We start from the raw sequence: 12,123 nt of genomic DNA on the forward strand, positions 1-12,123 counted from the left end.
TACTTGGTTGAAGATGCTCTATTTGTTTACCCTACAGAATATCTTTGCATCTGGTGACATTATGTTAACAACATGATCTATAATATTGAAAATATCAGTTGTACCAGTATATTGGAAGATATTCTTAAAACAAGTGAGGCAGCATTAAGTCAAATTATGTCACACCGCTGGCTCTTTAATGCTCAACACATTCCCTTCTCTCCTGTTCTACTCTGCTATATTTCTGTCTGCTGCTCTTGTTTCGCGTCCCCACACAGAGCCCGGACTGTGCCTGCAGCTGGCTTTAAAGCAGCTGTCACCAGGGGTTCGGGTGGAGCCATGCAGCTCTGCCGTGCTGCAGTTTAGTGTGGAAGAAATTGGCCAGCTCGTCCCTCTCTTGCCCAACCCCTGTACCCCCATCAGCACCACACGCTGGCAGACAGAAGACCTGGATGGCAACAAGGTTCTCTTCCAGGTAAAAGCAGCATAAAATACACCTCGTTTCCTCATTTTATCCACTCATAAAAATGTGATGACAAAGTCGACAAAATGTGCACATGCTTCATGCTGTGGACAGCGTTCTGTTCCTTCTTTTTAATTGTGTGTTTTACATAACTGATGTGTTATGTGTATTTTAAGGTTTTTTAGTCTGTCGTGTTTAACATGTTAGATAATTATGAAGAGAGGAAAAGCTTCTCCTTGATTTATGGCAGGTTAAATCATGAAGTTAGTCATGCATCTGTGGTTGCGTCAGTCTGAAACAGCCCTACATTAACTATAAACACACAGCAGTCTGCTGGAAGGTTTACCCTATAATTAGCTCACAGCACACGGAGTCCAAAGAGCAGGATGTTTGTTGCCCTGCTGAAATGTTACTTGTAGAACTGGACATTTTTTACTCGATATGTAACTGTCCAGTTTCCTCAGTAGAGTTACACATTTGCTTTGGCGGGAAGCATCTGCAGTTGTTTGTGAAATAAAGGAATGTGTTGCCCTTCAGGGTTATGTTTATGTTTCATGTTATGTTTGACAAACTGATGATGATGATTTAACCTGGAATAAACAAAGGAGATGCTTTTCTTTCATTTACAATTATCTCACATTTAACAAAGAGACCTAAAATATATAAAAAAGAAACATGTAAGTTATTGTGCTCCATACAAAACATGATTTTGACAATGCAAATCACATTTTGTTATATTGTCCAAACACTTTAGTGTAAATATAATCAAAATAGACAAGTTTTTTCCTTCATAAGAAATAATAGAACATCTGTTGATGTATATAGAAATGGAGAAATAATACTTTCTGTCCAAAAGATTAGAGTCATTGTGAGGAGTTCATTTTGACTGAATTTGTAATGGTAATTAATGTGAACCAATTCAGATACTTTGTTATTTTAGAGGATTTTAGATTAGATTTATTTGTCCAATAAACAATTATGTACCAAATGATAATGAGTCTGTTGGGTGGAGACTCTCATATATGAATGGCTGCTTTTCTTCCCTTGTATCCCGAATCTTATTGATTGGTGCAGGTGACACATCTGGCAGGTTTAAAAAAACAAACAACAAAAAAAAGTGTTTAGCCCAAAGACTAGAATTCTTCAGGCTGTTCATTAGCTTTCAACTGCTGTTTAAATGATCTATTATGACTAGCCTCATAAGATGAAAAAGCATCTGTTTAACAATAAAATGCACGTCATGTCATTCTTCCTGTGATAATGAATTCAAAACGGCGTGTGGTTGCTGTCTCTTACAGAACCAACTCACAGCTGTCACTAGAGCCATATGTTAGATGCGTGTACGTTAATTCTGTCAAAGTTACTTAGGTTCCTTAAATCTCTGCAGCCCTGGTGTAAATCATAATCCCTCTCCTCCTGTCCTTCTGTGCTGCAGGTGAAAACCCCAGCTCAACCTCAGCGACCTCTGACCTGCGCTTTCCCCCTGACATGTCCCAGCGTGTCCCCTCGAGGAATGCAGCTCAGGAGCTCAGGCCACAGCCTGTCACCCTGCAGCTTCACAATGCCCCTGCCTTGGCAAACTCACAGGCAAAGTAAGTACACAGAAGTGAAAGTTTCACAGGGTTTGAGATGCTGTACTCTGCTCATTCTACAGTGGGTTAAATATGCTGCATTTGTTGGTACTTTCCACAAATGCATGAGGAGCTCGAGGGGAGAAGCAGCAAAACAGGACATTATACTGACTCAAATGGAATGATTTGACTCAACTCATGATGGTTTTATTTTTTATTTTCCCAACCTCACATATTGCCAGTGTATTAAACAACTGTTTCATGTGGGAGGCTTATTGTAATGATAATCATGATGAATCACAATGAATCAGAGACATGGAACGTTTGTCAAATAAGTGTGAAGTCCTAAATGTTTCCTGGGGAGATTTTGACCTCTAGTAGCGACATGGAGCACTTTTTAAATGAGTGGGTCCCCCGCTATATTTGTCTCACGCATCAGACTATTTCACTGATGTGGCGGTAACACACCAAGAAATGCAGCAATGTGGCACAAAGAAGACTGCTAGCAAGTCAACAACACAAATGTAAACTTTATTGTCTAATGTAAAAGCATTAAAGGATGGGATATATGATGGTATATTTTACAACTAATCACTTTTTTAAATAAAAAACAAGAAATAAAACACTAGTCTTATCCTGTAACACCATCTGCAAATCATCTGACCATAAGGTTCTGAAACTCTTTGAGACAGTTTGAGTTGACACTACGCAAAAAATAAACACTGAGCTGTTTTCATGTTCAGTGACATTTGAGTTTAGTACAATAGTACAAAGGTTTCTAATTGCCCAATTTTGTAATTCTGATATATGTGTCTTTGGTTGTTTATAGGCCACAGACCGCGCAGTGACCCTGTCCTGGAGAAGCTTTATGGAGGAGGTGGTGGAGCAGAGAGTCTGGGATCAGGAAGCTGCTGCAGCACCCCTCCAGGCAGCTCCTGTTACTCATCCCAGCGCAGCAGCCCTGCTCTGCCCTCAACCACCAATCACCCTGACTCTCCTCTGCGCCCCTCCATCACCCGTTCTCTCTCCCATCTCCTTCTGGAGGAGGAGGAGGAGGAAGCAGAGACCAACGTAGACACAGGAGTGCCCGTCTCACCTCGCTCTGACAAAGCAGTCAAAACAATTGCTCGCTCTTCCTCCATGGACCTTTTGATGACTCTCTGCTCTGAGAGACCTGCAGCTGTTGGGGCTTCTGCTGGTGAGGGACTGGCCAAGGAGCTGATTGAATGTCTGCCACAGACAAGCACACACCCTCAGGGCCCCTCCAAGACATGGGGCTCCGCTGGTTCTGCTGATACAACCAGGAAGGGCTGTGGCAGCAGGACTGTGGCAGCAGGACAAAGCCCCTCCAAAGGGGCCGTGGTGGAGAACAGAACTACTGCTGAGTTGCTGTCAGCACGCACAAACAAAGAGGAGCCAGTCGATGAGTTCTTCATCTAAATCGCTGCCACTGCGTCATGCTGTGGTAATGATCACAAGAGGAGAAACCCTTTAAGAGGATGATCTGAAGTCATGCAGGAGGACACAGGTGTGTAGTCTGACAAAGGGGCAGTGCTCTGGGATACAGAAGAAGCCAAAGTTCAGCTGCAGGTGAGACTCAGAAGTAAATTGGTGTCTGTATTTCCACAATATACAGTACCCACCTGCCAAGAGAATGGTTCAAGATGAGGCAGTGCAGGTAATAATAATAATATTTTGAAGGTTTCAATTACATTGCATTTAGATCCGTCCAACTAATGATTCGTGCAGCTATTGTGCTATAATATAGCCCTATAAAAAGCAAAACATGAAGGAAACGCTCTGTATTAAGCGTTACTATCAGGGTACTAGTGCCACTCTGGGTTTCTGTATGTTGTATGTGTGGGTTTAATTGCCTTTGAAAGAGAAAAAAGATGATCTCCGTGTGAAGTCGCTCTCTGATGTCACTGATTTCGTCCAGTTGCTCTCCACAGTGCAGCACTGTCAGTCTGTGTTACAGGTATGAAACCTTCACATAGTAAAAGTATAGCCTAGTGGCTTTTGATTACATTTGTTTAAATGCACTTGAAAGGATCCTTGTTTAACACATTTTAAATTTTGTGTGTTAAAATGTATGTAAGTGGTGGACTAGACCGGGCCAAATTACTGCATTGAAGAGGACTGAAATTTGTCACATAATTCTTTTTTTTCTTCAGATAGCCTAAACCAGATGTTCTAAATAACTACTTAAAGAGATCATTAGGGCATTTTTTTGTATTTTTTTTTATATTTATTTTATTTTTTTTTTTAATAATAATAATGTAGTCATTAGAATGTAAGGTGTTTCAAACAACCCAAATGGGTCCTGAGACCTCAGAAATGTTAATTACTGTAAGTAATGCCACAGTAAGCTGAGAGATCAGCAGACAGATTAACTTAAGTGAAAATTAAAAAATTAAAATTAGCAAGTTTACCATATATTGGACTTACCAGTTACAGATGTTAGTCAAATCCACAACATTTTTGCACTGTGCTCATGATTTAATTTTAGTTACAGACTGATACAAATCTATATTTTTATTATGTGAGGGCAGTGAAAGGACACTGTCTTCCGCTCTGCTGACATTCTCCATCAGCAGTACATTTTGTAAAGTCGCCAAAAGTTAATGAGCAAACTCATGCAACACCATCCAGTAGACTAAAACATACAGTTATGGCGATGGACCTTCTAAATTTAACCCACTAACAGATAAACCTGAAATCTGTATTCACTTGTGTTTCTTTATGGCCAGTATTTGATAAAATGTATATGATTTAAGGTTATGAGCGGCTCCTGTTGGGCTGCTCACTGGCTGACAGGACACTGTGGGTTTGCAGGGCAGCTCAGAGGTGTGAATGTGTTGAACTGTTTACTGTAAATGGGCGTTACTGGAAAAAAAAAAAATGCTCAGTCAGAGAGCGTCAACTGTGAGGCTCCTTAGAAATGTCTTAATAAAAGTATTAAAATATACATGAATAAAACAGATTTCTGTTGTGGTCAGATTATACCGGCTACCTGTGTGTCCTGACGATGTTTTCACGTGACAAAAGGTTTCAATTATGTAATCAATTAGCGGTAGGATAAGTGTACTGAATAATCAGTGATCTACATATGCACTGACAGATGACTGCTCTGCCAGCAGTGATGGAAAAATCCCACGCAGAGAGAAAGAGAATACTCTGGTACCCGCCAGGATGTTTCCCCTGATTTTTAACCACACTGTTGTCAAACGGCTGTTGTGTTCTTTATGACAGAATATCATTTTTGGGTTGGATGTGGAAACATTCATGGTTACGGCTGCATCATTGTTCCTCTACAACAGTTTCTTAAAATGCATCACACTGTGAGCTTTGTGATAACATCCACCGTTCATTTGCAGCACAATATACGACACTGGCACTGATCATGCAGTCCAAACAGTTGGACCGCCATTTCACCCTGCTGTGCAAGATATGATTCAGAAGTGTGACTTGACATAACGCTGGGCACCTCGGGTAGTTAAGTGCTGTACTGGGAGTCAGTGATCAAGGTTCAGGGCCTTTCCTACTATAGCAAGCAATTAGGAGGGAACACACAATCACAGGCCAAAGTAAGTAACAGTTTTTTATACAATATGTTACATATTGCAGAAGAAATGGTAAATATATATTTGGTGTGCAAATACTACAAAAGAAAAGAAGATGGTTTTAACAGCAAATCTCCAACCAAAAAAAAAATGTTTTTCGTCTGCTGAGTGCCATCATTATCTAAACTGTGCTAATGAGGCTGTGAGTGCACATCCATATACAGTAATATCCATTGCTCTGCAGTATAAATACTATATGTGCTTCAAAATGTATAAGCCATGTTGGTTTATTTTAGTTGAATCCATTCATGGCATGAGTTTGCAACAAATGTGGGTTTAGGGTGAAAAAGTTAGAACACTTAAATTACAATACATCAACGAATTGCACTTTATCTAAAGCTTACAGCTCCCTCTGCTGGTCAAAGGATATTGTTGCTCTGAGGAGCGTTGCTGCAACCAGTCCATCTGAGATCCTTGGCCCACTGGCCCCCTCTGGTGACTTGCACCTTGACCGGGTCAAATCTCCAGAACCGCTGCTCTCTGAACAGGTAGAGACGCCCGTCTGGACGGGTCAGCGCCCCGTTGGTCCCCTGTGGCACACCAGTCCAGTCTTTCAGCCTGCGGGGGTAGTAGGGCTCTTGGCGCAGAGATTTTAGGTTAAGTACAGAGTAGCGGGAGCCCTTGAAGAGGACCATGTGACCAAGAGGAGCGTAATAGAAGGCGCAGTCTGGGTGGCGAGGCAGCCCCAACTCAGTGCTCCTCCTGGGGAAGCCGGGGTCCAGCACGCTGCCTGTGTAGCGCCACATCCGCTTCCCTGCACATCACGAGAAGAGGACAAAAACGTGAAGTTATACATCTGCAATAAAACAATTTCAGCTTCAAGAAATTTATTTTTTTATGTTTTAATAAAGCACAACCATGTTATATTTGATCACAGTAGCTTCATAAATGTATCCAGTATTTAACATTTCACATAACATCATAATGTTAACAGTATTTTCATCTCTTTAAGAGCAAATGGCCAAGTGAGTTTTAGCTGCAAAGTATTTTGGGGTTCAGTGTCTTGCAGAAATCTGCTGCTTTTGACAGCCAAGCGTGGACAGTGCCTCTTTTAGTTCACAGTCAATAAAGATGGAGATTATTTATGGAGTATAAATAATGTCTTAATAGAGCGTCTGTATTTTGCATAAAACTGTTCAGCACTTAGGTAGCAGGGTTTTGGTAGGAAGGTTAAACTTGGCAGTAACTTCAAATAAGTCATTAGCCTTTAGCACAAAGGTGACGCTACTTTAAAACTACAGCTGAGGCTTCAGTGCAGTATGGTCTTTAAATAGCACTTTCCTATTTAGAAGGGCACAATAGAATCTACTGAGGGGCGCTTTAACAGATAGGCTATGTGAAGTTAGGCAATAGGTTAGGGAATGTCTTTAAAAGGAAGTGCGAGTCACATTAATGAGCTCAGTGAAGCAGTACCTTTGAAAAAATACCACTTGGAGTCCAGTGGGGAGAACGCAGCAGCCTCGATGGCGATAGGGAGGTCTGACCAGCGCTGACGGAGAGGCAGCGGGCCGCTCACACTGCCTTCAGCTGACACTGTCCAGTACACACTGCCACGAAACACCAGCACTGTCTCATTCTGGTCTGGATACACAGAGAGGAAAAAGCAATCCGTCCCCAGAGAAAGTTCATTCATGACCTTGGAAACAGTAGTTTGACAAAACAGTTTTAACACGAGGTCCACTTGGTAGCTTTTACCAGAGATTTCAAACGCATCTCGCTGTCTTCATTTCAAGAAACTGTATATACAGTGGGTACGGAAAGTATTCAGACCCCTTTAAATTTTTCACTCTTTGTTTCATTGCAGCCATTTTCCAAAAATCAAAAAAGTTCATTTTATTTCTCAGTAATGTACACTCAGCACCCCATCTTGACAGAAAAAAACAGAAATGTAGAAATTTTTGCAAATTTATTAAAAAAGAAAAACTGAAATATCACATGGTCATAAGTATTCAGACCCTTTGCTCAGTATTTAGTAGAAGCACCCTTTTGATCTAATACAGCCATGAGTCGTTTTGGGAAAGATGGAACATGTTTTTCACATCTGGATTTGGGTATCCTCTGCCATTCCTCCTTGCAGATCCTCTCCAGTTCTGTCAGGTTGGATGGTAAACGTTGGTGGACAGCCATTTTCAGGTCTCTCCAGAGATGCTCAATTGGGTTTAAGTCAGGGCTCTGGCTGGGCCATTCAAGAACAGCCACGGAGTTGTTGTGAAGCCACTCCTTCGTTATTTTAGCGGTGTGCTTAGGCTCATTGTCTTGTTGGAAGGTAAACCTTCGGCCCAGTCTGAGGTCCAGAGCACTCTGGAAAAGGTTTTCGTCCAGGATATCCCTGTACTTGGCCGCATTCATCTTTCCCTCGATTGCAACCAGTCGTCCTGTCCCTGCAGCTGAAAAACACCCCCACAGCATGATGCTGCCACCACCATGCTTCACTGTTGAGACTGTATTGGACAGGTGATGAGCAGTGCCTGGTTTTCTCCACACATACTGCTTAGAATTAAGGCCAAAAAGTTCTATCTTGGTCTCATCAGACCAGAGGATCTTATTTATCACCATCTTGGAGTCCTTCAGGTGTTTTTTAGCAAACTCCATGCGGGCTTTCATGTGTCTTGCACGAGGAGAGGCTTCCGTCGGACCACTCTGCCATAAAGCCCCGACTGGTGGATTGCTGCAGTGATGGTTGACTTACTACAACTTTCTCCCATCTCCCGACTGCATCTCTGGAGCTCAGCCACAGTGACCTTTGGGTTCTTCTTTACCTCTCTCACCAAGGCTCTTCTCCCCCGATAGCTCAGTTTGGCCGGACGGCCAGCTCTAGGAAGGGTTCTGGTCGTCCCAAACGTCTTCCATTTGAGGATTATGGAGGCCACTGTGCTCTTAGGAACCTTAAGTGCAGCAGAAATGTTTTTGTAACCTTGGCCAGATCTGTGCCTTGCCACAATTCTGTCTCTGAGCTCTTCAGGCAGTTCCTTTGACCTCATGATTCTCATTTGCTCTGACATGCACTGTGAGCTGTAAGGTCTTATATAGACAGGTGTGTGGCTTTCCTAATCAAGTCCAATCAGTATAATCAAACACAGCTGGACTCAAATGAAGGTGTAGAACCATCTCAAGGATGATCAGAAGAAATAGACAGCACCTGAGTTAAATATGAGTGTCACGGCAAAGGGTCTGAATACTTATGACCATGTGATATTTCAGTTTTTCTTTTTTAATAAATTTGCAAAAATTTCTGCATTTCTGTTTTTTTCTGTCAAGATGGGGTGCTGAGTGTACATTACTGAGAAATAAAATGAACTTTTTTGATTTTTGGAAAATGGCTGCAATGAAACAAAGAGTGAAAAATTTAAAGGGGTCTGAATACTTTCCGTACCCACTGTATGTCTGATAGTTTTAAAGAAGTCACATTATGCTTAATTTTATGTTCATAATTTTATTTAGGGGTTGTACCCAGAATAGGTTTAGGCTACATGGTTTCAGTAGGTAAACACAGCTTCAGTTCAGTTGTACATGTTCCCGAACCAGCTTCGCAACCTAGACGTACATTTGTGAGATATGCAACTCATATAAAATTAAAAATGCACTCAAATCAAATGTGTGAATGTGTGTCTCACTTGCCTAGTGCAGTACTACAATTCGGCATTGGTTTGAAGTCCCTGCGTCACATGACTTGGAAGCTATTGAAAAAAAATGATGATTCTCCCATAACACTGTTTTCACAATTGTAATTTATTGATGGTCCCTAAGCTAACCCCCGTTGGTTAAAAGCAAGCCATCAGAGGTGAACTAACCGCATTTATACAACCGTCACTGGGTGAACTGACTAAAAAGCCGTCACTGGATCCTGGGTGAATGTCTGTCGAATATCCAACCAGAGTGACACAGATAGTTTACAGAAGTAAAGGCTGGACTACAGCTGAGCTGTTTTCAGGCAGTTCAGGGGCAGTGTTTTCTGTGGGAGATGGTAACTCCCTTAGGGGTGGCTTTTTCACTTTGCAAACCTATTAGCCTACATGCACAAAATAGATATATCACACAATAAAGGAGAGGGGAAAAGCATAATATGAACTCTTTGAAAGGAAAAACATGATGACAGGATTGTCTTCTCTTTCTGTAGGCTATTTTATTTTATTTGTCAGCTTTTTGAAGCCACGCCAGTAACCCCAGTCATGATGAATGTGGCTGAATGTTATACTTAAATAATATTTCATTTGGATCTCACCCATAGTGATGGCATCAAAGATACCCTGGCAGTAGAGGGGCTGCCCTGCGGTCTGATGCCCGTTGTGAAGCTCTGTGAACTCCCACTCCTGCAGCACAGCATGCAAAACCTGGCCGGGCAGCCTCACGGGCCGGTCACCTGGCGGCTTACCTGAGCGCAAAAACAAAGTAACAAAACAATGAACTGAAAGGCAGCAAGGCTGTGAGAGATGAATCTATAATCACTTTGAGTAAGCTGTAGTCTGTGCAGCTGTGCTTTACTTTCCCACGGATATTGTGGGAACTTACCACAATATGTCTTAAACCTACAGTGACCAAACTAAGCTTTGAGGACTTCAGTATCTAATTTCTCCTGCATTCCAAAAGCAATTTTATGTATTTTCTAAATTGGACGGCATGGGAACAAATGGAAAGACAAACAGTGGTGGCTTCTCTGAAAACATGATTTGGATGGTAACATTAAAAGTGTCCTATACAGGATGTGGCCTGGTTGATGTACACTGATGGATGGCATTATACTGCACAGGAAATAAACAAAGGACTCTAGATAGAGCACATACTGGAACCTTAAACAAACTTATTGGATGTTTAGCACACAACAAAAAGAGCCCACCTACTCTTTTTTTTGGCCTTGTAGAGCAGAGGTTAAATGATGGTGCTTTAAGACATAATTACAGCCATTTTGTTTGCAAGGAGCTGAACAAACTTTTGTGAAGGTGGTGGATACAATCAGCAAACCCAAGAACAGGAGGAAGACAGCAGGAAAAATAGACACATATACACCAGCATGGATATCTGGCTTCACTCAAAACACAAACCTCTCTCCCTTTTGCTGTAGTGTTTCCACTCAGTGGTGGAAAAGTATTCAGATCTTCAAGTACAAGTTAGAAATACTCCTGCACTCAAAATTGTAAGTATGTGAAGACTGTTAGAAAATGAGAAATGTGCTTACAATACTTAAAGTACTAACTATGCAGTATGATGTTCATTCTGTTATTGAAATTATTTTGTTGCAGCATTTTTATGTCGAGTTGAGCTCCTTTTGACAACCGTATATATATTTTGGCAAATTAATCTATAAAATAGATAAGATAATGTTTCAGACAGAGATATATTTTTGCTGTGGTCACTAATTCACAGGTGTGGTCTATCAATATCAGGTGGTATTTTGTACAAATGTAGAACGACTTCCGTATAATTTCACTTTAAACATAAGTGGCACATTGTTACTTTCGACCCCCGTCAGCTGGGACAAAAGTAACACAACAATACAAGCTAGATTTTTTGTGTTACCACCCTTGTATTTAATAAATAAACATGACTGTGACCTTGTTAATGTGTAACTGCAAACATCTTTTGTCCTTTATCTTAAAAGTTAACTTGCATTTTTATTTTAAATATTCAGTTTCAAAAGTAACTTGACAGCCCAAACTTGAATTGTTTAGAATATTTCATATTATATTAAGGATATATTATAAATATATAATATAAATATGCAAATGTGTGCACCTAAAACAGGGCGGGAATGGTAAGATGGACATTGTTTATGAACCTGACATGATTAAAATAAAATAAGACTTTACTGATCCTGCACTGGAGATATTTGCATGTTGCAGCAGTTTCAGAAACAGTGAAAAAATGATAACATAATTTAGAAAGATAGGACAAAAATAAAATAAACAATAAGATTAAGATAAAAATTAAAAAGCTATTTACAGAAAAGGCCTATACAAATATCGCATTTTGAAATGAATTTAAAATTGTTTTAGAAAGAACAGTATGAGTGACCTGCATTTTGAGTGCTACTACACTGACCTCCTTAGGAGACAGACCAAAATAAATATTAGCTGCTCTCTTAATATAAGCATGCAGCTTCCTTTCCTAGTCCAAGGAGAAGACTTAATAATGTGATCTGTACCTGTGGTCTAGTCTTCTCCCCAATTATCTCTGCCCTCCTCCTGCATTATCTGAACTTTATCAGTTGACCTGAGACTAATGTTTCTATATAGAGATGTCCAGAAACGCCTTCTCATAAACATCTGGCTGAATCAGACCTCTGTCTTTCTGACCCACGCTATTGGCATATTCTGTTGGTATAATATGACATAAACATGTTTTAATAAATGCTGCAACACACCAAAAAGTCACCACATTACCAGAAGCTTGTGGTCAGGTGTAGCGGGACAAAAGTAACAAGTGTTACTGAAGCAAACTTCAGGGTGTGTTAAAGCACTAAATAACCTACAGTTCCTCTTCGAGGGAACTC

The 12,123-nt window shown here is 40.8% G+C and overlaps 2 protein-coding genes across 4 annotated transcripts in view; one reads left to right on the top strand and one right to left on the bottom strand.

The window, feature by feature from the left end:
• Positions 1–14: 14 nt before the first annotated feature.
• On the top strand, positions 15–4,996 carry LOC119882994 (protein FAM124B-like). Its single transcript, XM_038693423.1, has 3 exons — positions 15–454; positions 1,878–2,034; positions 2,843–4,996. Exons 1-3 carry the CDS (start codon positions 179–181, stop codon positions 3,451–3,453), a joined length of 1,044 nt encoding a protein of 347 aa, XP_038549351.1. The 5' UTR covers positions 15–178; the 3' UTR covers positions 3,454–4,996.
• Positions 2,524–12,123, bottom strand: part of mmp28 (matrix metallopeptidase 28) — a 30,348-nt gene continuing 20,748 nt past the window's right edge. For 2 of the 3 annotated variants that reach the window (XM_038693419.1, XM_038693421.1), the window contains exons 6-8: positions 9,859–10,008; positions 7,050–7,217; positions 4,904–6,390 (exon numbers count right to left, since the gene is read on the bottom strand). In XM_038693419.1, coding sequence (XP_038549347.1) covers positions 5,996–6,390; positions 7,050–7,217; positions 9,859–10,008 — 713 coding nt within the window. In that variant the 3' untranslated portion in view covers positions 4,904–5,995. Of the gene's footprint in view, positions 3,657–4,903; positions 6,391–7,049; positions 7,218–9,858; positions 10,009–12,123 lie in introns of those variants that run through there. The other variant, XM_038693420.1, reaches the window with a different exon arrangement.

Source organism: Micropterus salmoides, unplaced genomic scaffold (genome assembly GCF_014851395.1).
Source record: "Micropterus salmoides isolate LMB-PRFRI ecotype aquatic unplaced genomic scaffold, ASM1485139v1 Ms_hic_scaffold_3, whole genome shotgun sequence".
Classification (NCBI taxonomy): domain Eukaryota; kingdom Metazoa; phylum Chordata; class Actinopteri; order Centrarchiformes; family Centrarchidae; genus Micropterus; species Micropterus salmoides.

Bases quoted from the DNA above. Each gene is read 5' to 3' on its own strand.
- LOC119882994 (XM_038693423.1), top strand. From the start codon at position 179: ATGCTCAACACATTCCCTTCTCTCCTGTTCTACTCTGCTATATTTCTG. The intron at 455-1,877 runs GTAAAAGCAGCA...TCTGTGCTGCAG, and splicing joins GCAACAAGGTTCTCTTCCAG to GTGAAAACCCCAGCTCAACC. The intron at 2,035-2,842 runs GTAAGTACACAG...GGTTGTTTATAG, and splicing joins TTGGCAAACTCACAGGCAAA to GCCACAGACCGCGCAGTGAC.